The sequence below is a fragment of the Zonotrichia albicollis genome, chromosome 12 (genome assembly GCF_047830755.1).
Source record: "Zonotrichia albicollis isolate bZonAlb1 chromosome 12, bZonAlb1.hap1, whole genome shotgun sequence".
Taxonomy (NCBI): Eukaryota; Metazoa; Chordata; class Aves; order Passeriformes; family Passerellidae; genus Zonotrichia; species Zonotrichia albicollis.
In genome coordinates, this window is record NC_133830.1 from 10,624,768 (window position 1) to 10,651,868 (window position 27,101).

Genomic DNA, 27,101 nt, shown 5'->3' on the forward strand with positions numbered 1-27,101 from the left:
GAGATGTGAACCTCTAAAGTCTTTCTTTTTGCTGTTTCTTTTTTTTTTTTTTTCTTTTGGACGAGAAAGTGGCAAAATAATTTCAAATTAAAAAAAAATAGGTAACAGGTCTAAACAAACCTCTAATATTCAATACTCGCAGTTTCTTTGTTTTATGGGGTTTTTTCTTCTGTTTCTTAAAAAGATCAACTCAGACTAAAATCTAGCACAGTCATGCAACAGCCCACAGCTCTCAGAAATCCAGCGACAGCTCAGGGTTCGTAGGTTTGGGAAACAATTATAAATTCTTTTTCAAACAGTTTTGCTGTTGTGGTTGGATTCTTTTGTCATCTTTTTTTTTTCTTTTCTTTTTTTAATCAGCATCTTCTCTCCTTTCCCTCCTTATTAAAACAAAACAAAACCAAACAAAATTACAACATAATGAGAGATGTGCAGGCTTCAAACGGTTGTTCTGCATGGCGAGAAAGGCTTGGAAGTTCCTTCCACACCATTTGGTATCCTTTTTTATTTTTTTTTTTTTGCAGTGGTTGTTTGTTTTGTTTTAACTGGCTGTGTAAATTCATCTCATTTTTATATTGGTTCAATTCTCCTTCAGTTAACTATACAGCACCCCACTGGGGCACGAGAATTAGATTGTAACCACATATATATATATACACACTTTTATTATTTTTTTTTAATTAAAAACTTCATTATTTCTCCCTCTCCCCCCCTTAACTTGCAATTTAAGGGAATGGACAGAAATCAGCTGGGCTTCTCTCCACTTGGATTTCGACAGCCATCCGCTCCTGGCAGAGTGTGGCCCCATGTGCTGTGGCCTGGGCAGTGACAGGAGCTCTCAGTACAGAAAAGGAAAGGGTTTTGCTTTTTTTTTTTTTTGGAAGTTTTTGGTCACCTGCTGCCCTTCAGGGCAGCATTCAGCACCTTTTCATCTCTGGAAAGCACAAACCCACGAGGAACTGACATTTCCAAGGGGGAAGCTGAGGGAGAGACCTCAGGTCCCCAGCGAAGCCCCATCAGGGCAGAGGCAGCGGAGGGGAGATGGGGTGACAGCAAGGAGAGAAAGGGGGAGAAAGAAGGAAAAGACAGAGAAAGAAAGGTCAATCTTGGGTGGAAGGTTCTACACACATTTGGGCTCCCCAGGTGGAAGAGCAGGTGACAGCCCCATGGCAGCCAGAATCCCCGTCCCTGCATGGGCTCGGAGCCCAGTGGGGTTTGCCAGGGGGATCCCAGGCAGGAGTGCAGAGGAGCTGCCTCCCCTCTCACTGGGGATCTGCTCTCTTCCCCTGCATCAGCACAAAAAGATGATGGGCAAAAATAAACCTAAAGGGGCTTTGTTAAGGCGGCTCCAGTGCCAAAGAATCTGACACAAGAAGCCAGGCTGGCTCTCCATCAACCCTCCTGACAGCCCCCAAGGCCCCACAGCTATCCTCCACCCCACATCATCCCAGGACAGGCAGGAGCAGGCAGCACTGCCCAGACCAGCCCACGGCCACCAAACCGGGAAAACAAGGACAAGCTCAACAAAACACCAACCATCCCTCAGCAATCACCCAGGAAAGAAAAACCAGCCTTGGGATCTCCCTTCCTCTCTGATTTTGACCTCCAGAACCACTCAGCAGCATTAAAATAACAGCATCTATCCAGCTAACAAAACTCCCAACTTTTTTTTCTTCAATTTTTTTTTTTCGCACTAAACAACATTCAAATAAAACATGGCACAGGACATATTTTAGAAATATCAAAGCTCCCTTTCCTGCCCACCCCTAAAGCCCCAACCCCAAATCTCCCCAGCATCAGTCCTTTAGCTTATCTCTTAAAATCGTTTTTGTTAGTTTGTTGCAAAAAATTCAGAATACTTTTCCCCTCCAATTTTTTGTTATAATTTTTTTTCCCTTTAAATTAAAAATTTTGTTTGTCTCGTGTAAATTGTGCAAATATAGCAGTTAACACTAGTGGCAGAAGGCCAGAGAGAGAGAGAGAAGGGGGCAGAGACAGAAAAAGAGAGAGGAGGAGGAGGAGAGGGGGTGGACAGCTGGGGGGAAGGAAGGGAGAGCAAGTCAAGTACAGTAAAAATAGGAGCCCACCCACCCTCCCTTCACCAAAGTAACAACAACATCCAAACGCCTTCCTAGGAAGCCCCGCGGTCCCAACCCTCCTGTGCGGGTTCAGGGGCTCTGCCCGGGCCAGGGGCGCCCAGAAGGTCCGTGGGGCAGCCCAGCCCCTTCTCCTCTGCCCCCATGGCCTCTCTGCAAGGTCCCTGCTGCCTGCCGTGGGGCCGGGGCTTGCTCTGTGGCTCAGGGAGTTCCATGGACGCTGCTGCTGCTGCTGCCCTCGGGGTTCGTGGTTTGTTCCGCTAAGCGCGCGGTTTCTCTGGGTGGCCGTGGGGAGCTCCCGCGGGCCCGGCCGGTCCCAGCCCCAAAGTCTTGTGCCCACAGCTGCTGCTGGCCGGTCCTTCCTCCCTCCCTCCCTCTGTCCATCCGTCCGTCTGTCCGTCCGTCCGTCCTGCCGCCCCGCTGCCGGACGCTGGCGCCGCCGCCGCCTTCTCAGCTGCTTAAGGCCATTGTGTCGATCGCCTGCTCCAGCTTACTCCGCAGCCGCTGCCTCCGGGCCTGCTCGTCCTTCTCCAACGCAGCCAAAATCTGGGGAGAGAGTGGAGGACAGACAGTGAGGAGGTGCTCTCCTACCCAAAGTGGGTTCTTGTGTCCCACTGGCTCTTTGAGGGCATCAGGACACGGGGATGTGGCCCCACATGGGAAGTGTTCTTGTGCCCCAACAGGGCCAAAGGAAGTGCAAGGTGAAAGACGCCACTGTGAGTGGTGGCGTCCACAAATCGAGCCCACCGGGACCCCCAAAGGGTCTGCAGGGACACCAGGGACCTGCCTGACACTAACGAGGAGCCAACCTGCACATGGGAAATGAAGAAAACACAGTCAAACAGAGGGTGAACCCCAAATCCAAGCCAATGACACCTTCCCACCACATCTGTGGCTCCAACAATCCTGTAATGCCTTAAGGAATCAGGGGTTGTGTTTCAGAGACCACAATCAAACCATGAACTGGTTCCACATGCACAAAAACATCAAATCCACAAGGCTTCAGCTGCCACCAGTGTTAAAACCTGTCTCATTTCATCCCAACAGAGGGACAGTGGGGTGCTGGAAGGGGACATCAGACAGATGCACCAGCAAAGCCTGGGAGCCCCCAGTCCTGTTCAAGGGGTGCACCCACAGACACCTGAGAAGGACTTTCCTCCCCTGAAATCCTTTCTCTAAACAAGCTGCTGATAAGGATGACAGACTGCAGGCTGGAGGGACAGTCCCCTGCCCTGGGCTAGATGTGACCATGCCCCCAGGGCTGGGGAAGGACTAGCGTAGAGGATGAGACTCAGAGCAGGGAAAAGGGAGTAACAAAGTGTAAAACAAAGGGGCACTTGCCCTCCCAGCAGCCAGGAGTCTCGTCTCAGTAACATCACACCAGCAGAGCAGAAAAGCTGATTTGAAAAAACAAACCTGACAGAAATCTCATCTCCTCGGGTGAGCTAGTTGAGAGAGCAAATTTTTTGCAATTATATATCAAGGCATCCGTCAAAGGGGACTTGATTAACCATTTCATTGGCTGCATAATTGGAAACCAACTGTTGTATAATTAATAGACTTACTAGGAGGCAGGCAAAGTCCATCAGGAGCCCTACAGGTAACTTCTTAATGGGGAATCAGCTCCCTTTGATTAAGAGCTGCTGCAGCGCTGGCGAGTTGTTGAGAGGCAGGCAGAGCATGCTGAGGAGCATCCACCACACTGCCACAACCAGCCTCTGGCCACCAGGAGACTGGATCTCCCCCAGGCTATTTTGGGGCAGGGGCAGGCTGGCCTCTGTCTCCTGGGGCAGTAAGAGTTGCCTTATGGGGAGTTTCCCCCCAAAAGAGAAAGAAAAGCTATATCTGGGCACTGGTGTCAGCTCCCAAGGAGGGGGAATATCAGCAGCATCAGCTGGACACATCTGATTTACCTCCTCTGGCAGCAACATCCCAGGGAAGCAGCTGGACTGGGAAGAACTCATAGATTCTGCCGCAAACCTGCTACTGGGAACACTCCCCCCCATCCCTCTCCACAGATGCTCTCAGCCCTCATTATACACAGAGTAAAATACCTGTAGTGACACACAGAAACCAAAACCCCACATGCCTGAAAGGTGCCTGAGCTGGAACCAAATGAGATTGGTCAGAGAAGTGAAGGGAAGCCTATTCCCCCTACCTGCCTCCTCTGCCTCTCCCAACCAGACAGAGGTATATCCTGGAATGCTGAGGTGCCAAATGATTCCCAAACCACCCAGGCATTTAGTTACTCTTATCTCAGCCTTATGGAAACAATGCAGTCAAAGGAAACCTCTGCTGAGTGTAGAGACACCCAGGTTTGTCACCTGCTGTAAGGAGCCAGGACCACTGATTACCAAGATGCAAGTACCCAAATGAAAATTAATTATGATTTTCATTCACAGCCAATGACAGCATATTATTGCACTGAACAACAGGAAAAATTATTCTCTCCCATTTTGCATCAAAGAGGGTGCAATCGGGCTGCATATAATTGTGCTTAATGATGAAAACAAACAAAGGGAACAGCTGCGATTTATTAATCCCATTACAAATAATAAAAGAAGTTCCTGAGAGCTGTGAACACACTTGTGATGCTCAGAGAGCAGGCAACAGCAAGACACTCAACAGATGTCAGACTGCTGTTGGCAGGCAAGAAGAGGACCTGTGCCCCTAAAGAGCAGCTCATTAGTGCCATGGGTTCATCTCACATGGTCCCCTCCATGATCTTGCCCAGGACTTGGAGGATTTGTTTAAGGATTGTGGGAGTTTTAGCCTGGAGGAAGTGAGCACTGGATGATGGCTCACGGATGATAGCTGGACAGCAAATCTGGATTGCTCCACTTTCACTCTCATGGTAGCCACAGAACTGTGTGCAAGCTGTAAAACCCCAAAAGCCCTTCATGGCCAGCCCACTTCCCAGAGCAATAGGGGCCTCTGGAATGTGTCATCCAAAATCATCCTAAGAAAGACTGGCATAGAGGTCCCACCAGCATGGTCATCAGTACACGGCCACCAGCTGCATGATGACCACAGCATCTTCACAAGAACCAGGATCTCCTCTTCCCTCCTGTAAAGCACTGAGTTCCATAGGATATTGGCCACCATGATCCCAGAGCTGACCTTAAACCCAGGAGCCAGGTCTGCTACAGCTTGCCTATGGATTCTTTAAATTCACACCTCAAAGAGGCAGTGGGAGAAGCCTATTTGGATTGCTGCATGGTACAACAGGCACCCCATTTCCTCTCCTGGCTCTGAGTGGGAAGATGTTCTGGCACTCTGTCACTTAAATTAGCCACCATTCAGATATAGTCATCAACTCCTTTATTGGGACAATAAAATCTGTACTATCCTGCTATGTGTATAGACCTATATTTTACTGTAGTTACATATTTTATTGCTTTAATAAGATGTAGGCTGTGGATTTGAGCAGAGTTTTGAGAAATTAATTTGTATAAATTACAACAGAGGAGTTCTTAACCATCCTTACTGACAACCATAAAACAAGCACTGGAGAGACCACCACATCCTCTAAGATCCCTGGGGAGAGGAGCCAAACACCACATGTACAGTTCCACAGCACTGGTACCACCATGGTGCAGGGTTGGTGACAGTGAATAGGGGAAGCCCGCTGAGATAATGCTGGGAACTCTGAAGCCTCATGGAGCTCATGTGCCAAATGTGTAGAAAAATAGGTGTTTCCCACATTACTCACTGCAGAAAATATGAGGAATGAGCACTGCCCACTCCAGCTCCTGGCTTCATGTCTCCCAAACCTTTCCTTCTCCACCAGCCCAAGCACAGACGTGGAATATGTTACTATTCCACATTTCACAGTTTGTTTTTCTATAGGAAAAAGCAGGGGACTGCAGAAACAAGGACAAAAGGACTCAAGTGGCAGCTCAGGCCTGCCTGTGCCTCACCACATCTTACCTCATCCTTGTACTTGGTGATGTAGGAGTAGATCTCATGCAGGGCACTCATGCTGTTGAACTGGCTGAGGTGTAACCGTGACTGCTCCGCCAGGTACGCGCTCATGTCCTGGTCACTGATCGCTGGCATTTTAGCTATATCTGCATAATATCTGCAGGGAGGAACAGAGGGGTGGGTCAGAAACAGGGACAGGCATGAAGGGATGTGTCCCCACCACCATGGTCACAGAGAACTTGCCTGGAAAGGCAAGTGAAGAGCATCTTTCCTCCAAGCAGGGACATACAATCACCCATTTTAACACTGCTCACTAAAAGGTCTCTGAGCACCCCACGGAGCAGTCAACACAGTTAAGAATGTGCTCCTGATGGAGCAGCACCCAGCTGAGTCCAATTCTGCTCACCATGCTGGGAAGCCAAGCAACCTTGCTCTAAGGGATTTTCCACCCTCTCCTAAACTACACAGTTTTTGTCCTTCCCATCCCATTGGCATGCTACATACACCAGGGCCCTCCACACCTGCAGTAGCACACAAGATTTTGCTGCTACTCTCCTAAGGTCACCATGTGCCTAAAGCCATCAATGCCCCTTTGAATTCAATTAAATACTTGGGTTGTGAACACATGACAAGGTGACATCCTGCCCCTGCAGCAATACACATGCTGTGGTAGTGGAAAAACAGAATATCCAACAGGATGCTGATCACAACCTTGAGAGAACAAAGCTGCAGCATCCCATTACAGCAGGAGAGTTACACCAAGCAGAAACACCAGTGGCTCCTGAGGACCTTTTGGAAGCCAGGGTTGTGTCCATAGGCCTTGTTTTAAAAGAAACCCCACCCACAATAAATAAGCTCTTCCAGCATTTCCACCTGGAAATACAGAGTGGCAGCCTCTCTCAGGTTTGCTCTGCTCCTCATGACTCCCCACTTGGAAAAGTTTCTGGTACAGTGATTAGCACCACTCAGCTGAACACTGAGATGGAACACTGCTGAAGCACTTGGATAGGAGCAGATGGCAGCAAGACCACTTGAGAAGATGAATATGAGGATCCACTCCATCCCACTGCACTGAACTCAACTAGTGATAAACCACTTGGGCAGTTTTTACAAAGAGGCTCATTCATATCCAGAGAATGATGCAAGGATGCTGCCAGGAGAGCAGTGGTCTGAGGTGAGGACCTCTGACTAAACCAGGCACCTCCTACACCCCTAGAGAGATCTCACACCCCAGAGTGACATCCCCTAAAGCAGCAGTTTCACACTCCAGGTGTTATCATGACGTATAGGGTGGGAAGAAACCATCATTTTTCAATACAAGTGTGCATGGCCCACATGGACCATGACTCCAGTCACACCATCCATTTCCAGAGGACACCTGTGACCCCAGCAGTAGTCCCTTTGGGTTTCCCCAGGTTTCCCTCTTCCTAAGCCTTTCCCTGTGCTATTCCTGCCTCAGATTGGCAGGATGCCCTTTTTTCAGCTGGTGTCTGAGCCACAGCAGCAGACAGACCTGCTGTTGGGACTGGCAGTCCCACTCAGCCACCCCCACACCACTCCCATCCCTCCTCTGCAAAGCTTTCTGACTATAACCATGCCAAAAGCCAGAAGTGCTGATTATGCCATAAATCCCTGCAGCAGAGGAACAGTAGTAGACACAGTCACCCCCTGCACAGGACATCTCTGCCCCCTGCTCATCTGCCTCTGGGACCATACTGGAGGTAAGCAATGGCAGGAACATCTGTCACCACTGAGATCTCCCACCTCCTCCCCAGGGATGCAGAATGTCTAGATCAATGTTTAACTCTGAAATGGTTTGATACCTTTTTTCTTCCAGGCACATACACAGAGCTGAATATTTTTGTCATAGAGATGGCAAGGTCAGAGAAATTCACCTTATGAATCTTGTGATGTTCCTGTGGGACCCCACTCCAAGGGCCCATCCAGCCCCATGCAAAAAACTTCCCTCTATTACAATGCAGCTCATCTCTCAGCTCAGGCATCATATTTCAGGGGCACCTTTCCTTCTGATCCAAGCCCTGCCTTCCTCGAGGGAAGACACTTGTCTTTGTACTTGCCTGTGAAACAGCAAGCATGCCAATGGTGCAACAAAAATATCTGTGTACAAACAGTACCCAGCGATGATTTAGGCTACAAAGTTCCACCCTTACAAACAAGAGAATACAACATTTACTGTTGTCTGGACATCCTTCATTTAGTTCATTCTGTATTTGGTCAAGATGCTGAAAAAGGGCTCTCAGTTAAGAAAAAAGCATCACCTTTAGCCCAGCACATCATCACCAAGGAAAAGTTGCAACAGCAACCTGAAATCTGGCATTTTTTAAGTGTCATGAAGTTCCATTTCACAAGATGGCAACATTTTAACCGTAGCTCTATTTGGAGGGCTTTGGAGGACATCTCCTAGGTTTCTCTCCCAAAAGGATAAAGCTAAACACAGCATTATGCCTGAGTGCATCAATTTGCAATCAGTCTCATTCAAACCCTGAACCTTTAACACTACATTAATTCAGCAGGACAGAGGGACATCTCTCCTCAGCTAACAGGGAAGGTGGAAGATGTTGGAAGGTGTCAGGGGACCTGCTCCTCTCCCTGCTCCTCAGCACAGAGACTGCAGCCTGAGCACTGGGAAATGATAATTTTCAAGCATTTCAGCAAAAACTGCATGTATTGTTGTGATACAAAAAAAGCACTTCTCTAGTCCAAGGCTGAGTTCTCACCGCTCTTCAAAAGCAATCAGGCGAGGTGTTAGTAATTCCCTAGTACAGACCAAGATTTTACAACAGAAAACATCAGACAACCTAATAGTGGAGGTTGCTTTTAGCACCCCTTAAGCAAGTCATAAACGGCTCTTTAAAACAATCATTGCAAACTCATTCCAGGAGACAATCATGAGAAAGCATCATCCCCCAAGCAAGAGGACCACCCTGTGTGAGCATTAGGACAGTCCCACTTCAGTCAGCTAGCAAGAGGAGCCCTCCCAACAACCCACATCCCCACATCCATGAACAAGTCCCCCAGGAGAAGCAAGGAGCTATTGCCAAGTCTACTCACCTTTCTACCCAGCTCTTGTAGTTGGGGATGTCCTTGGCATACAGTAGTTTGTTGGAGGGAGAGTCCTTTCCCAGCTTGTGCTCAGAAGTTGAGCAGGAGTCCATGAATGTCTGAGCCACCACGGATAGGCAGGCATCAGTAATACTGTTCTTGTGAATGTCGAACACAAACTGGGGGTTCTTAATCACATTCACCCAAAAACGTAGAGGTAGACTGAGGGATGAAGGAAATAGGAGTCAGCACCTGAACCACACCCTGCAGGGCAGCTGGCACATACATGCGCCTCCAGTTGTAGAGAAGGATCTTCCCATGACCCAGAACTGGCAGGTTGATTTTTCCAGCATTCCAGGGATGCAAACACCCTGGGTAAATGGCTATTCCCCCCTGCCCACCCCAACAAGGCTGCAGTTCTCCACGAAGAAATTCCTCAGCACTGCCAATATCCCCAAAGGCAAACCAGGGCAGTGCAGATCTGTGGTTTCTCCAAGGATCCACTCTCCCTAGAGAGACCTTGCTAAGCCCGTGGGTCAAACCAGACACGGTCTCTTTCTCCTACATTAATAATCCTTTCGAAAGCACTGTGTGGCATTTCACACATCTCCCATGGCAGAGAAGGGAGTTAGCTGGACTCCTCAAGGGACTCATTAGCACATTTAACACCAGAGGAAAATTTAGGTGGCCTCAGATGCTGGAAATAAAGCTCTCAGCTGTAGAGACAGCAGGTCTCCTGGCGAGCCATGGACTGGTTGTTTGCTGCATACTGACACCACACGCCACCCTCCATGGCTCCGCTTCCCAATCCTGCTGGCCCTCTCCTCTCCTAGGAGCACCTCAGAGCCTCCCCCACCAGAAATCCTCCTCACTCTGTTATCCCCCAGCACCTACACTCAGTGAATGCTTTTATCTTAAAGAAAACACACTTTGTTCCCCAGGACTTTCCTAATGAGGGTACTGGGTGCATGTACATATTTCATTTGTGAAGGGAATGGCCTGGAGAAATTAGCTCCACATGTCGAATTAGCGCCCAGAGATAAGCACAGGCATTAGTATGCAAGAGCCTGTGTGCCCAGCCCCTGAAGAGTGGGGCTTTTTTCCTCCCTTGCCTTTCACTCCTTCTTTTAATATAGGAAGCTGAGTTATAAATCAGTTCGAAAGCACTTCCACGCTCTCACATCTCCATTTAAAAATGTTTCTTTTCCTGCCCTGCTAATTGCAAACAGTTACTGAACTACACAAAAACGATTTGGCTGCCATTTAACAAATGCCAGACACGGGGAACATACGTACCCGTCTCCAGTCACAGTAAAATCAGAGAGATGAAATCAGTGAGGCAGCAGAAATGAAAAATGCCAGAGGGGGCTGAGGAGCCAGCACCTGCCTGAGCCCCAGCGTGGCACCCAGGAGTGTCACAGGAGTGTCACAGGCTGCCCCGCCCCAGCGTTCAGTGATCAGCAGAGCAGGGGCTGGCTCTGCAGGCAAGGGCTGGGAGGATGTGCACACACAGAGCTCTGCTGGCTTTGTTTGGGCACGGCTGAGTGACAGCAAGAGTGTGGAAACACCTTCAGGACAGCAGAGATGAGAATCGGGGCTGGCATCCCTGGAGGAGCCCGGAGGATGGAGAGGCCAAGGTGAGATGGGAACAGAGCCCTGAGCACTGCAGCCATCAGGGGGAGCGTGGTGCTTGGGATCTGGGGAAGGGCTGAGGGAGAACTGCATTCCTGGGATTTTTTCTGCCAAGGAAGGCATGCAAGGGATTTACCCACACCCGAAATACAGAGATATGGGCCTCTCTTGTCCTGGATCATTTCCAGGTTCATATTTCTGCTCCCTGCAGGAGGCCTTGGAAGCTGTGATGTTGTTAGCCCACCCCCCAGCCCACTGTCCTCCTCCATTACCAGTTACTCTTCCAGGTGTGCCTGACATCATAATCATTGATCTGATGCTTATCAGCTTGTTCATCCAGGAAATCAAACATGTATTTGATGGCAAGGGGCAGTGCACTCCCACGGTGAGCTGTGCTGAAGATGGTCTCAAACAGGTCATCCACAAACTTCTGCAGGGTGCCCTAAGGAGGAGAAAGAGAAAAGGGCTGCTCAGCAACACCCTGGGCCAGCAGAGAGGTGGGTCTTTAACTAATGGTCAGCCTCTAACCAATTTCACTTCTATTCCTACACCTGAAAGAGCAGCACGGTACAGTCTGTGTAACCCTGCTGGTTCTCAGTGGTTTATACTGGGAAACAGACACTGCAGTGATGAGGTATCTCCTTCACTGTATGATCTGGCATGCTAAAAGTATACAAAGAAAAACACCATACAAAACAAAAAAGTGTTGTATGTGCTGAGGGAAGTGGAACATGCTGCAGTGCAAAATGCCTGGGGTAATCGCCCTTCCTACATCACCAGTTCTGCAGTTTTACCCCAAACATCAAAGAGGCACCTATGCCAGGGCATCTCTGCTTTGCAGACCAGCATCTGCTCAAGGATACAGGGAATAGTAAAAACACCAAAAGGTGAAAAGAGCAAACAGGAAAATCCACTCAGGGGATATTCACTCATGGTTTCAACACACAAACCCTTCACCTCCAGCTCAGAAAAGAGACCAGGTGAGGACCTCTTCCTGTGCTAGTGCAGAAGGCTAACAGAAGAACAGTGCTTACCACTTTTGGACAACCCAAATCACTACCCGTCCCCACCCAGATTTCCAAAGCCAGGCGCCAGCTCTGGGCCTCTGGGCCATACCTTGGTGGCCAGCAGACGGGTCAGGTAGATCTCAGAGACCATCTTGCTGCCACGGTCGCCCTCCCGCTGGTCCATGTGGTCGTGGTTTTTCACCAGGTGCCAGAGCTTGGTGCCGCTCTCCAGGTCGGGAGTGATCATGGGGGTCCGCGAGCGCAGGCTGTCGGGGCTGCTGGCTGTCCTCAGCATGCTCTCTGCAAGCACAGGGGATGCTCCCACCCTGCCACCTCTGCCTCACCAGCAGCCCCAGCATCCCCCTTCCCTCCACAGGAGCTTTGGCACTCAGCCTCTGCAGCAGCATGAACCGGGAGCTCTGCTGTGACCATGCTCACAGCCTGCTGGGCCACACGCAGGCCTGGCTGATGCACAGAGGCGAGGACAACCATGGAGGGAATTCTGCAGAGCCTGTCCTGCTCCCAGCACGCAAGTGCCAAGATCACAGATGCTTCCTGATCACACTATTCCCTTCCAAACCAAGGCTGAAGTACACCTGCCAGTACATTCGTGGGAGTCTTCAACTCTGCTCTTTTAAGTGCTAAGTGCCTCTGTGCTTATTTTAATTAGATTTCAGGGGAATAAAAGGGAAAGGATCCCTTAGCAGCAGCCATCTAACATTTGCCTTTTTCCCCTGAGCCCAACACACTGCAAAGAAAGATGGCTCTGAGGGCACCTGCTCCCTCTCCAACACTAGAATAGGTAGCATTGTGTAGGAGGGCTGGGAGTTTGGAGGACTTTGTTCACATGAGTTACAGTTATAGTCACTTGCCCTGTGGCTTGGTCCACATGCCCAGCCCAGAGTCACCTCCCCAGCCAGCCCAGAGGAGGATGCCCATGTGCACTCACCATATCTGCTGAGGGACTTGGTGAAGGTGGAGGAGTTGGAGATGTTGTAGGCTGAGTTCTGCTTGGGCACCAGGGCTACAGAGGAGCCATCTGTCACCTGTGAGCAGAAATGGGCTGAGCAGGCTGCCACAGCAGAGAGGCACAGGGGAACAGCCCCAGCACAGGGAGAAACTAGCACCAGAGGGATGCAGTGACACTGCCACCACCCCCAGGGACATCATCTCCAGCAAAGGAGCCTGACATAGCTCTGTGACAGCTGGGGGAATGGGCAGAACAGGAACACACCAGAAAGCTCAACATGAAAATGGCAGAGTAAGGTCAGAGTGGGAAACAGCCTCTATGAGCCATGGAAATACCCCATTTAAAAGGACCACAAACATGAGGTGCAGACAGGAAAGTGAGTGCAGACCTCCTGGCCATGGCCCTGGAGAGCTGAGCCCAGGCCCTGACCAAGATGAGGAGGGAGAAAAGATGCTCAAGCTCAAAGCAGCTGGTGACTACTCCATGTTCTCCATCATGGACAGCCTTACCTGGTAGTGGGCCAGGGTGTTCAGCCTCTTCCAGTCATTGTCAATCTTTGTGGTGACATCTTCATCCTGCAGTATGATGCGGGCCATCCTGCCCTGCCGCCACTCTGTCCCCATGAGGGAGAAGGATTCAAGGATTCGTGGTTAGTGGATAATAGGAGCATAAAGATAAGGCAACACAGTCCCAAGGCATCAACTTAAGAGGGCTCCCAGCCCTCTCTGAGCCCCAGGGCAGATGGCTATCAATGTGTTGGACAAATACAAGTACTCAGGGAAAGACAGCATCAGTTTGACCCTGGTGACTGTTACCTTTGCTACTCTCCACTCCCCTGTCCCACCTTTAAGAACAGGACTATTAACACTGCTCTCAACTATTGCTGGCATCCTTGAAGGTGTCTCAAGACACCTCAAGCCTGCAATTCAGAGCCCAGAAGACCCAAGGGGGCTCTCCTCCCCACCACTTCCACTGGCAGGATCCACACTCTCATGTCAGGCTCCCCACAGTCAGTGCCACCAGCATGGCAAAAGTGGACTGAGCAAGCACAAATGAGCTTCTGTAGGATCTGTTGATCCTGCCCTGCACAGCTTTATTGGCACTTCTGCCCTTAGCCACATCCCTGTTCCCCACGGGGCAGTGCTTGGGCTCTCTCTTACCCAGGTCCATGTCTCCAGCTTTGGGTCTCTGGGAATAGGGCACACCCTTGTAGACAGCATCCAGCAGCTTCTCCTTCACCTGAGTGATGGTGTCGCAGTTCAGCACCTTGACAGGGATCTCTGGGGCATTCTCATTCTCAGGGTTCACACAGTTGAGGGTCTGCACAGGGTCAGAAAGGGTCGAGTGAGAGGCTGTGACACACTGGCTGCAAAGGCAGGTCCAAGGACACAAGGCTACAGCTGTCTACAAGCCGTGTCTGCTCACCTCCTGAGCTGCTGTGGAGTTGTAGCCTCATGGCACATTCCTGCTCCCCTTTCCCCAGCTCTCCCTGCCACTCTCAAACCCCCAATTCCCAGAAGGGAAGCACAGTGTCAGTGAAGGAATCCTGGGCCAGCAAACATGCCCAGTGCACCAAAGCCTGTTGAGAACAAGAAATGCCCAGGCACACTCCACTCCCTTCCCAAACCAGCCCTGTGGAGACTGAGCTGCAGGTGAAGAACTAGCTGCAGGCTCAGCCTGGGGAAGGCTCTGGCTTATAATTTAGCTGGACAGAGGACATGGCTCAGAAGAAAGAGGAGAAGTATCTCTCCATCTCCTGCAGTAACCTCAAAGCTCTAACTTTGATCCCCACCAAACATGAGCTCCATATAGCACAAGCTCAACACATCTCCCACCCAAACCTGCCATTGCTAGGGGTTTGCTTGGAAAGATATGGAGCAGGATTTAGTTCATGTTTGGCTTCCTTGGGCCCATGGCAAGAGCAAACCTTACCAAGGAAAGGCTCTGCTTCTGACCTTGTCTGAGATGGGCCCCACTCAGACAGGGTGAGAGGCACCCCAGGAATGCTGGAGAGAAAAACAGACAAAATTCTTTCTAAAAGTATTTTGTGTGCCTCCAAGATCTTGTAAATAGCTGGACCTGGCAGTCCTGGCAAGGTCAGTACCACTGAGCTTCTGCTTGCACTAACCAGCATTTTGTAGTCAATCTGCTGCCGGATGAGCTTGTCCTCACTGAGGGAGTAGCGAGCCTCTCCTGTGATGGCATCAATGGGTCCCTTCTCCATCTGCTGCTTGATGGCACAGTAGAGCATGAAGAGTGGTTCTCCAGCACATTCCTGTGGGACAGGGGGATGGAGGAGAGGAGAGAGAGGAGAGGAGAGAGAGGAGAGGAGAGAGAGGAATTAGAAGGTGCCAGGCACCATCTTTGCCTTTCAAGAACCACCACCATGTCAGAAGCCTCCTATGGCCTGCAGCATCAATCCCCACACATGGCAGTATAAAAAGTCTTCATCCCTTGCTCAAGACTGCAAGGAGCGAGGTCCATGGTAAAATTCATCCTGTGAAGGAACTCACTTTCTCCTTCCAAACCCCCTGGAAGTTGTTTGTCTATCAACCTCAGACATCCAGGGCTTCCAGATGCTTCTGGGTGAATTCTGCTCATTCTGCAAGCCAAAGGTGAGCTAAAAATGGTCATTTCAGGTCTACTGAAGAGTAGATTGAATCTGGGGACCTTGAGTATGGGATATAGCCTGTCTTTTGAGCTGCTCCAGACCTGAGGACTGGAAAAGGCACACTGCAGTGGGACAGCCTGGGGGCTCTTGGCCAGATATCACAGTGCAGTTCTGACACCTGCCAGGAGCCCAGTCCCACATGAGAGAAGGTCAAAGGAGGTTTCTCCAAATGACAGCTGGGCACAGCCAGCCAGACCCACTGGAAAGGAAAAGCAAAGGAGCAACCCACAGACAACCCTACCCTGAGTCTCTAGGTGATGGAGGGAACCAGGCAATGAGGTTTCCTCCATTTGCCACCTACACATCTCCACTGCCAAGGCCTTGTAGTCAGAGCCAGCTTTAGTTACCAGACAGAGCCACAGCAGCATCTATCTCATACATGTGAGGAAGGAGAAGGGAAACTGGACCAGACACTTCCCCCTAAAACATGCTGGATGCTGGATTCAGAAACACTAAAGGACCTGCCAGGGTTGGAAGCACCAACAAGCCTGGGGCCAGGATTTGGCATAGCAGGACTGGGAGTGGACACCCGTTCATAACCCAGGGCCCAAACACGTCCCCTGAGCTGCATCCCAATGAGCCCTTGCAGGTACAGGCATTAGCCCTAAGGGAGAAAAAAGGGAACAGAGAGGATGGAGAGAAGTCCCAGCAGATTTTACCCCACTAGCCCTCATCCCTCCCTCCCGGCCGCCTCACAAATAAATTGTACTTTGGTGCAAAATGCGGCTGCTCTCTCTGTCACCATATGCTGTTAGCATCTCGTTAGCATCTGCGGTAATTAAAGAGACAGCTGCTAACGAGCAGGAACAGGCATACATCATCCCCAGACCTTCCGACAACATGCCTGTCTTTGAAATTATGTTTCATTTGCAAACTTGGCTTCATTAAGTCAGCTTGGAAAAGTGAGAGACCCAAGTGGGTGCTAGGCTGCACATCACCGGCTGCCTGCAAGGCGAGGTTGGCTGCAGAGTGGTGAGAGCCCAGGGGTCCCAGGGCACCCCAAGCCTACCCCTCTGGTTCTGGTGGAAGAACTTAAATTCCCTTTTTTGGTTCCTTGCAAAAACTCCTTGTGAAAATCCCAAGTCTGTGGAAGTGGATGCAGGATGGCTTGGAGCAGGACGCCTGCTCGCATCTGCCATGGTTGCTACAGTCTCAGCCCACAGATTTCACCTCTCCAGTAAGGCACAGCTGCTGCCCCGATATCTGCAGCTTTGCACCCACCTCTAGGGATTCACACCAAGGGAGGTGGGCTCAGTCTTTCCTGCACTGGCTTCTGTGTCTGTTCCTAGTGTGGATCCTACCCTGAAAATGCAATACCTCACTCCCAGCCTCACTGTCCCCACTGGCTCTTGAAGACCAGGGCCAAGGTGCTGCTGTGGGTCACAGCTCACTGGGACAATACAGATGAGGATGGTTTAGGGATCATCTTTGACAGATACCAACAAAATGAACAGGGTGGTGGGCAGTTGACCTGGGATGAACTCCATCAGATAAAATACAGCAGGAGACCACTGGATTGTGGCCAGGTGGTCACTCAGGTTGATGAAGGACAGCCTGGTCCCCAAATGTGACTGTGCCCACCCTGCCAGCCCTTATGCAGTTTGCTCACTGCTGGAACCTGACTGAGCGGAGCTCTGGGGGCTCTCCATGTGAGCCAAGCTGGAGGAGGGCAGCTGCAGACACCCTGTGCATGCCCGTGTTGATATGTTGGGAGCAGGCTGAGACAAGCCAGCTAATTCCCAAACTGTCTCACTGACTAGATCTAGCTCATCAGGCACCTAATATTGTGCATTTTTCAGCTCTTGTCTCAATTTATCCATCTCCCTTTCCCTGAGGTGTCTCATTAAGAGCCTGATAAATGCTACCACAGGGTCCTCCCAAAAGCGCCAGCCCTCACTGGCTCCCCACGCTGCTGGCCCTGGGCATGAGGGGCTGTCCTGTGCCTGTCTCCATCCCTCATCCAGTGTATCTTGCTCTGCTCAGGGCAGGTTTGCTGAGAGCTGACCCAGTAGCTGGGCACATGGCTGTCTGCCTCATTTACATGCACAATCACTGCAGTTTGGGGCACTTTCCCTGCTGCCAAGCTGTCTGTTGTAATACTCTCCATCTACTCCACAGCCCTCTCCTGCTGTTGCTGCCACCTGTGATCCTCACTGTCCACAGACAGGTGAAAACAACCTCGTGGGTCTCCTCTGGTGGGACCAACCCAGAAGAGGGCATGAGCACATCCTCAAGTCCCTTGCAGTTTAACTCAAGTGACTCAAGGAGTGGAGTTTCAACCACTTCCCAAGGAGATGAATCCCAGTGTAACAAATTTCACAGCCAGCAAGTTCATCCAGGCCCTTTGTGTATGTTTCTCTTGTAATGGTGCCCCTAGATCAGACCTTTCTCCTGCTGCTACCACCCAGGCACTGGAGGTGTTTTCCCATGTCTAAATTATGGTGTAGCCAAGGTTTCTTTTATAAAGAGGCATTGCCCTGGTTCCACCATCCCTACACCTCTCACCTGCTACTCCTTATCCTCAGAACTGCTCCACAACTGGTAATGTGCCCAGAAGCCTCTCTGAAGGGGGACAAGGACAGATGCAGGACACTGATGGTGCATGAGCTAATCCAAAGTGACTTCTGAGCATGGCCCAGTTCAGCCAGGGACAGGTCATGGATGTCAGGTCACACACAAAAATACAAAGTCCCCCAAACTCTGCTGTGGGTGTTCATAGGCTATGCACTGCACTTTGCTCAGCCAAAGCATAACCTTGTTCACTTCAAGGAGCCTTGGAGGAGTTTATCCACAAGGAGAGCTACTCCTGCCTGTCCCACCAAGTTCACAGAGCCCAAAGAGCCTTCTGCCAGTGCTCTACTCAATCCCACTGGGCACTGCTGATGCCAAAGGGCCCTGCTGGACAAAGCCTTGGCACAAAGGGGTAGTGGGAGGTCTGACATCTCCCTATGACCAGCACAGCTCTTCTCCTCTCCCACCCCTGGCAAGCAAGCTCCAGCATGCTAGATAGATTGTTAGAGATACAGGCTATTCCTCGACAGAGGCAAACAGCCAAGAGCATGTAAGTGATATTATAAATCACCTCTCGTTGACGATCACTTGAGTTCTGCTGAGACTCCTGCTCGCTCTCATCTCTTGGCTGGAAATAGTTCAAACTCTCTTTATCTTAATGAGGGATGAAATCCCACAAAAACAGCAGTGTGCCACCCAGTCTCACTGCACCAACACCAGGCAGCATCCCAAGAAACAGCCCTGCTGCCTGACAAAGCAGGTATCCTTCATCCATCGGAGTCATCCCAAAGCTGCAGCAGGACTGAGCCTGGGGTCCATGCACTGGAGCTGCTGCTGTGTTATCTGCATGGAAACTGGTGCAGCTGTAGCAGGTGGAAGCACTGGTGCTGATGGAATAAATGTCCTCAATATGGGTAGATGCACCAGTGGTAAAAACAGAATTACACTGTGGTGTCCTCTTCTCCTACCCCGATGAAATTGGAAACAGGTGAATAAAAGCTAAAAGGCTCTGCAGCCCCATGCATGTGCAGTTCAAAGCTCTGTCCCTAGCTGTCAACAAGCCCCTCAAGGCATCCATCCCCAGCAGGGCACCTTTATCAGGGGAAGCAGCAGTAGAAGTGGAGATGCCTGCAGGAAACAATTCCCCTACCAGAGAACCTCAGTGTTAGAGAGATGAAGGAAAAGCAGCAGCATTACATAGCACAACTCATCAAATACAACTCAAAGAGGCAGAAACAGCCCTGATCACAGCCATGCCTGCAGAAGGATCAGCTCTCAGGGCTTTTTCCTCCTGAGTTACCCAAGCAAAGGCAAGAAGAGAGGAATGGGGACCACTCCAAGACTCAGCTGAGTTGCTTCAGATTTATCTTTCCTCAGGGCACCATTGTTAAAATCTCAAACCCACTATGCATTAAGCAATCCCAATCTGGATTTCATTTCCCAATCTCAGCTATTTCCCAAAAAGGAGACCAGAATCACATCTCAGAAAACCAGGATGGAAACAGAGATCTGGGAAGCAATCTCTGCTCTGGGAGGGAGCAGCAATGCTCAGGACCATGTCAGCCTGGGTTTTGGGTAGCATGCTGCCTGGCCCAGTGAGGCAGGAACCACCTCCCTGTCCACATGGGGCTGCCATCCCTTCCCAAACTCACCTTCAGAAACTTGTACAGCAGAAAGGTGAACCAATTTGTCAGCATCTTCTCTGCCACTGACTCTGTCCTGTAGGGAAGGTAGAGAGCAAAGCCATCAGCACAGAATATTAAAGGTCTCTGATCTCACCCATTGCCACCTTACTCTCAGACTGTAGCTAAATTATTCTTGGCTTTAAAAGGCTTCATCTGGGAAGGAGGCTCAAAGCAAGGGGCACGAGCAGGCAGCACAAGCTCTGCTGGAAAGCCTGCCCATCAGCAGCCCCCAGGAGAGAAAAGCAAATTGGTCTCCAGTGTATTTGGAGAACTGCAACAAGCTCAGCCATGTCCCACTGGGAGTCTCACCAGGGGATGGATGAGAAGCTTTCTGCTTCTCCCTGGTACCTTCTACTTCAGTGAACTTTGTTTCTTCTATGATGTCCCATTGGAAGCCGGCAGCTCTCTCCACAGGAGGATTGTATCAGGCACCTAAGCCAAGTACAATATCCCCAAATGTACCTCAAGCTCCACAGATAACCTGAAAGAAGGGCTGAGGTTGCATGGCAAAGACAGATGTAGCTGGAAGCCCCTTTCCCCACCTGGGAGCTGCTGTTGCCTCCTGCTCCTGCAGTGCACTCAGCACTGCCATTGTCCTATGCAGGCCACCAGTACTGGTGACATGGGACTCCCCTGCAACCCCTGAGGCAGCCCTTGATCCCTAAAGCATCAAAGTCCAGGAGCCATAGTAGAGCAAGAGGACAATGACCACCAGTGCACTGGTACATGGTCTTGGTTAAAGCCACAACCAGATTTAGGTCCGGAAACTTTGACTCAAATATGGTTTTGATCAAACTTATCCTCACTACTAATTCAGCTGAAAACAAGGGGATTAAAGAAGGAGGGAGTAAGAGGAGTGGCTGGAAACTTAACCTGTTTTCCATGTACTTTTGGAACACAGACACTGTGCCAGGTTTGGAATTTAACCCTTCCATGCCTGCATGGTGAGTTTAGGGTTGCTGTGTGTCTCCTTGGAGTGGGGTGGTAATGTAGGAGTTTGCAAGTTTGCACTCATTTGCTCCAAAAGAAATTTAAAAATGGAGCTGTGCCTCTCAGCTTTTGGATATACAGCTAAAGGAGGCAGGCAAAGCTGCCTTGAGAAAACCTATGTATTACCCCTAGTTTCCTGCAGCACAGTTCAAATCCAGATGCCAAAGCAGCATAACAGGGAAGGCCCAGGGAGTTGCCTGTGTCTGCTGGGGACCATGAACAAAAGGGAGAGCAGGATCCCTCAGGATGGGTGTGAAATGTGTGAATAGAATGAGGGACCTCATGGTGCTGGTACTGCAGCCAGGATGTGCCACCCCTGCAGAGAGAGGGACATGGAGGCATGGAGGGAGCTGAGGGTGACACCACACCCTGTGAACCCTGCAGCCCTACAGGTGCAGCTAACATGCTCTGCACCACACTTTATCTCGCTGCCATAAAACTCCCTTAACATGTCCATTATTTTTAATATGGCCTTCACTCCTAAAATCTCCAGCTTATCCACCCATTAATTATCAGATCAGCCACATGCAAATGCAGATGGCCCTGAAAGCACAGGCAATACTAATAACCTCAGGGACATTGCTGCATTCCTCTTGCCCCAGGGAAACAAATACAAATGGTTGACTCAAGAAACAAAATCCAGAAGGAACCAAAATGTTAGAGCCACCAGAAGGAGTCCCACTGCCCAATTCCATGCACTGCTATGCCCAGCAGATGGGCCAGGAGCAGTTCCCAAAGACCAGATGGCTGGGGCAGAAAATCCACTTTCCCAGAGTTTATTCAAGCTGACTCAGTGTCATATGGTCCCTTCCAAGGTTTTCTCTTGTGCTAATGGGGTTTAGCCCTTTTTGTCCTCCCTGGAACAGCACAGATCTCCTTAAACCATTTGAGAACAGCATTACTTGAGCCTTCAGGGAAGGGAAGGCTTCCTGCCCCCACCAGGCAAGAATAATCCACCACATGGAACAAAAAAAAGGGAGAAGGGACATGGAGAGAAAGCCAAGGGAGAAGTGGACTGCAGCTACTCAGCAGACATCCTCCCTGGCCCTAGAAAGGACCTGACAAGCCCATAATGCTTATCTGAAGTGCCACCACTCAGGCTCTGGAGAATGTTTGTCTTTATCCATGATAGAGCCAGATGCCACAGCAATGGGGGGATTATCCAACAACCAAATAAATAAGTAACAGCTCTCCCCAGTTAGATCAATGCTAATCCAGTTGCCCTGGGCAGTAAGCACACTCTCACACCCAAGGCTAATCAAACAGATAGAGAAGCACAGCTCTCTGCACCATGGCTTCAAGAACAGTCTCTTTGTTAAATATCACTCAGGGAGGCACAAGCAAGGTGCTGGCCAGGGGACTTACCCCTGTCCTAACTGCAGAGGCCCTCAAGCACTGTGGCTGGGGACTGGCAGTCTTTGGGCACTGGTGCAGGCTGGGCTCTGCCCCTGTGCTGCTGCCATGGCTCAGTCACTGCTGCTGCCAGCCTCCTCGTGATGTCTTTTATTTATATTTTATTGATTTACTTCAGGAGCTGGAAATGCATTCTAAATATTTCAGTGAAATCTGGTGTTATGGAGGAACGACTGGAAGAATCTAAGAATGCAGTCAGGGGACAGGGATGGGGAGCAGTGGTTGGCACCTCCAAGACCCACCCCACTCCCAGACAGCCATCACCAGCACAACACACCCCCTCTGACACATGCTAATGAGATGCTTTGAGGCATTAAGGGCACCCTTGTAATGTAAATGAAGCACAGAGAGTAAAAAAGCAACGAGATGGGCAACACGGATGTAACTGGGACCAGTCACATCTGGGTCTTCTCCAGGTGTTTCCCCAGGACAAGCCTACAAAACCTGACAGATTTGTCCAGTCTGGCCATGCCATGAACATCAGTTTATCTTTGAAGGATGCCCTGGGTTTCTAGAGCCTTTCTGGTGATGTGTCAGGCCTGCGCCTCTCAGCCATCCCTGCATCTCTGCTGAAGGCTGGTGGCACCAGGCTGCTGGGTGTCAGCATGGGGAGGCACCACATGGTGTGCAAAGGGAGAAGATGGCACCAAGGGCCTCGAGCTGAACCAGCGGAGCTTATTAATAGTTTTTGTTCAGGACTTGGTGTATTTTTCAATATTCATCAGCCCGTGATGAAGGAGAGCTCAGAGCTATCGTTAAATATTGATGGGGCAGGCAGACTCACGTCAGGGCTTGGCAGGCTGCCTCCTGCTTGCACTTCCCCCAGCCCAGAGAGACTCCCAGCTCGCAGAGATCTGAGTGACTTTCCCAGGAAAGCCCCCATGTGACTGGCAAGGCAGGTAAGCCCTGAGGAGACAGCAGGGAAGGGAGGACTCCTGCCTGCTGCCAGCCCATGCTGGCATCCACACAGCCACCAGGCAAGGCAGGAGCTGCCCCACATGCCAAGAGATGTGGGGGACCACTTGGTCACCTTCCCTTCTCCAGGTGACCTACAGCAACCCACACAGTGCCTGGCAGCAGCATGCACCCTACCTGCACCAGCCTGGCAAGCACCTTGCTGTCTCCTTCCCAGGCAGCACGACCCCACACAGGCCATACTGGAGTGAGAACATCCCACGGGTGCTCCTGAGCTGGCTGGGGCCAGGTAGTCCCACATCCCTCTCACACTTGCACACAGACAAGCAAGGAAATGTTTAACCACAGACTCAGTGCTCTCACTGCCACAGCCAACACCAAAGCCATCCCTGGTGGCATCCCCAAAGGACACCAGCTCATGTCACTGTGCTCAGAAGTGCCTGGGCACTGTCCCACAGCTCCAGCCTCTCAGGGCGACACTCACCTCCGCAAAAGCAGCTTGGGGTGGTTCTTGCTCTCCAAGTTCTTCTCGATGAGGTCGGACAGGAGCTGTTTCAGCACCCCTGTGGCATACTCCATCTCACCCTGCAGCGCTGTCATGATGAGCGAGGCCACGTTGCCGCGGTCCCGCATGGAGAAGCTCCGCTGTGCCTCCAGAGTACGGATGAAGGTCAGCAAGAAGTGCTTCTTGTTCAGGAGCTGACCAAAGAGGGTCAAGGACTTCTCCACATTAGCCTGGACCTGCAAGGATAGAGCAAAGCTGAGAGACAGGAATGATGGGGATGATAGTGATGAGAAGGTGGCTGGACTGAACCACACCCTGAATTCACTCTCAATCCCACAAAATGAAATTATGAAAAAGGGTCAAGAAGCAGCTGGACTAGGTCTATTCCTACTACCAAGCTTCCCCTTTGGTGATCAGTCTCAGTTCCTCCACAAGAGTTATCTAGTTTGTAAAATCCCAGCATCAGGTTAACACAGTCTCAGGGCATCAATGTATATATATGTCTGTACAGACACACCCTTCCACACAAAGACTCTCTCCCACTTGTGTGCAGACACATAAACACATTTCCCTGCCATAAACAAACACTCCTCCTCTCCCAAGCACACACACAAATTATCATTTTCAATTTCAGCTAACAAGCAGCTCAATTCCCACCCAAGTCACTGAAACATGTGCTTTGGGTATTACACAGAAAGCAAATAAAGCCACAACCCCGAGCTCCACCAACAGCAAACCCGCCTGGTTTGTGGGGATGGATTTCAGATAGGGAAATAATAGCAGAGATCTGTCTCTGTCCCACTGCAGACACACCCTAAAAAGTCCCTGTACTCATGAGACATTTGAAATTGTGTTTCTGGCCATATTTGGCCACGTAGGACCAAGCAGGGATTGGACTTGGATGCTTTCACACCTGCATTGCCATCAGCAGCCCAGCTCTGGCCAGCCCTGACCACATTTGTTATCAGAAACAAACATTTTTACAAGACTCCATTTCCCCATTAGAAAAGATGGTTTCCTCTGAATAAAAACCTTCCTGGATAAAACATCAGTTTTTTTCTTTAATTCCCCCCCTTGTCTTCCTGATTGGGAGAATAAGCATTAAATTTCACTTCATGTCGGTATTTGGAGACAAAACAACACTTTTCATTTCAAAGCACCAACTCAAAATGAAGAACAGAGTTTTGACACATCAAATCATTTCACTTCAACCAAAACTTTGGATTGGTGCTCTTCAGTTCAGTGAAATTCCTCACAATTGTAACTTCCCTCTCCAAAATACTATTTCCCGCTTCCTGCTTCCCACCAAGTCCTTGTCGATTCTAAGTCCCCGTGTTCAACTTGCTGATCATTAGCAGAAATAAATGAACAATACTGAGTTAAATATTTAATCAGGCTTAAATTCTCATAAAGCAGCCAGCCTGCCCCACATGCCTGCAGAGGAAGGGAGCTGGTACCGGTGCTCACTGTGGATTAGCATGTGCGTGAGCAAGCTTCCTTCCGTCACTTGCAATAGCTAATGTTACACTCTGAGTAAAGAGACAAATAAAAGCAAACCTGATTAAATTATATGAAGCTTACACAACTCTAGTTGCTTTATTTAATCTCTTTTGGGGATTTTTTTTTCCCCCTTCGCAAATTTAACCTCTTGCTTCCCAGGCCAGGCTGAGCTGGTGTGCTCCCTCAAGCAGGATGTTGTGAGTTAGGAGCTGGAAATGGACAAAGTCCACCCAGCCTGCCACAGCAAATGCAAAATTCATCCTCTGATACCCTTTTTGATACCCTTTCCACTTTCACTCTTTAGGGACATTCTTTAAGAGCAAGAGCAGAGGTGAGAGAAGAGCCAGGCATTTGCACAGACAGGAAGGGCTGTGCCCCAGGGAGACCTACACGCCTGCTTTGGCTCTGAGCATCCGGAAACCTGAGCTGCAAGGGGAAATCCATGGAAACAGGGTCCCCACCACCCTCCAGAGCTGGGATTAGGGGCTGGGGAAACAGAGCAGGCAGAGGGCCAGGGCCCACACCATAGCCATGCTGGCGTACAACACCAGCACGTGCACTTGCAGTTGGTAAGAGCTTGTTGTGTTGTAATTAGTGACCGTGCATCTTGCACCAGGGCCAATTACTTCTCCTAAATACATTGTGAAGCCCACGTCGACATTAATTACTGTGCTGGGTCAGCAGTGAGGGGAAACGAAGGTCACCCCCCTCCTTCCTCTTGTAATCAAGAGTGGCCTCAGCAGCCCAGCACACAAGAGGCAATTGCTATGCAATTGCATGCACTAAATTATACAGAGGTAGGGAGGACAGGAGAAGAGAAGGAGCTGGTTTGGGGAGCAGAGGAAGGATGCCAAGGATGGGTTCTGCATGGGGAAATGGAGCCAAGCAGGCAGGCGATGTCAGACAACCCTGCTAAAAACAAGCGACCAGTCAGGCATCAAACAAACCCAATTGAATAAAGCAAGTGCTGTAGAAAATGACAGCAGCAATGATATTAATATAAATATTGATATTAATGTCAGAGAACGCAGTAACCATTTGGCAGCCAGTCCACATCCGCGCCGGCTGCCACGTGGAGAGATGCACCACGCCGGGCCAGCATCCAACCAAAGCATCTCTCCAGCCCGGGGGCACAGGGGCTCGTGCAGGGGACTGTGCAGGGGCACATCCCCAGTGTGAAACACTACAAAGACAGACAGACAGACCCACACCTCCATCTCTTTCAGCACAGGGTGGTCCTCTATCCCCGGGAAGAGAACCCGCATGGCGTAGGTGCGGTAATCCAGGAAGGGGATGCCAGCCCCATCCAGGTCATTGGTCAGCTCGTTGATGTCTGTCTGCAGCTCAGCAAAGGCTAGGGAGGGAAAAGCAGAATTAAACAACACATCCTGGAGTCTCAGCACACAGCGTTGGCACTCAGCCCCTCATCACACCCCCAGCACCCCACGGGTGGACCCTCCCCAAGGCATGAATATTCTCAGCATTCCTCTTGCTGGCAGGCTGTGATTGCCGTCCCCATCTCACAGATGGAGAAACTGAGCTACAGAGTGTGGGGATGACATCTCCGGAATAAATGAAGTGGCAGATTTGGGAACAGAACTGCCAGGTCCCAGGGGGGTCAAATCCCCCCTGCCCAGCACTTGCAGCCTCCCAGGGATGCTGGGGGCAGGGAGGAACAGCAAGGTTTGAACAAAAACAGAACTTCTTAGGGAAAATGTTAGCCTAAATCACAAGATTGCCCTAATTTCTTTTTGACCTAAATACTACTTGAGAGAAGAGCTTGAACACACCCACCCCAGAACCTCCTGATCCCAGCAGAGGCAGCTGTGACTCCCGGGGGAACATGATCCAGGGGGGTCCTGAACCTTTAATTGCACCTACAGGGAAAAGCTGATGGGAGAAGAGTGCTGGAAATGCACCAGGGAAGGGGGTTGGGGTGGGGGAAAAAACCCTCAGAAAAATCAAATTAACAGCACTTTAAAGGGAGCTGAAAGCCAGGCAGAGGACTGCAGGCTCGTCAGCCTGATGAGAAAAAACAAACCGTCAGCTTGAAAGGCGTGCTATCTTATCTGTAACTAGTGGGACTAGAAAAGAGAAAAGGCAGGGAAGAGATTGTGCCTTTTAATTAAAAGCAGATCCTTTTATCTGCCAGCTGTGGAAGACAAGACACCATCCCCTCCACCAGCTCCCTCCCCTCTCCCTGTCACCAGTGCCATCCA

The 27,101-nt window shown here is 50.3% G+C and overlaps 1 protein-coding gene across 2 annotated transcripts in view; it reads right to left on the bottom strand.

Annotated features, from left to right (window-relative positions):
* Positions 1-469: 469 nt before the first annotated feature.
* The window catches only part of PLXNA1 (plexin A1), a 113,053-nt gene continuing 86,421 nt past the window's right edge, over positions 470-27,101 (bottom strand). For both annotated transcript variants that reach the window (XM_074549783.1, XM_074549784.1), the window contains exons 21-32: positions 26,094-26,236; positions 23,362-23,618; positions 19,527-19,593; positions 14,821-14,967; positions 13,853-14,012; positions 13,202-13,305; positions 12,672-12,768; positions 11,832-12,022; positions 10,988-11,157; positions 9,093-9,305; positions 6,027-6,177; positions 470-2,642 (exon numbers count right to left, since the gene is read on the bottom strand). In XM_074549783.1, coding sequence (XP_074405884.1) covers positions 2,547-2,642; positions 6,027-6,177; positions 9,093-9,305; positions 10,988-11,157; positions 11,832-12,022; positions 12,672-12,768; positions 13,202-13,305; positions 13,853-14,012; positions 14,821-14,967; positions 19,527-19,593; positions 23,362-23,618; positions 26,094-26,236 — 1,796 coding nt within the window. In that variant the 3' untranslated portion in view covers positions 470-2,546. The remainder of the gene's footprint in view (positions 2,643-6,026; positions 6,178-9,092; positions 9,306-10,987; positions 11,158-11,831; positions 12,023-12,671; positions 12,769-13,201; positions 13,306-13,852; positions 14,013-14,820; positions 14,968-19,526; positions 19,594-23,361; positions 23,619-26,093; positions 26,237-27,101) is intronic.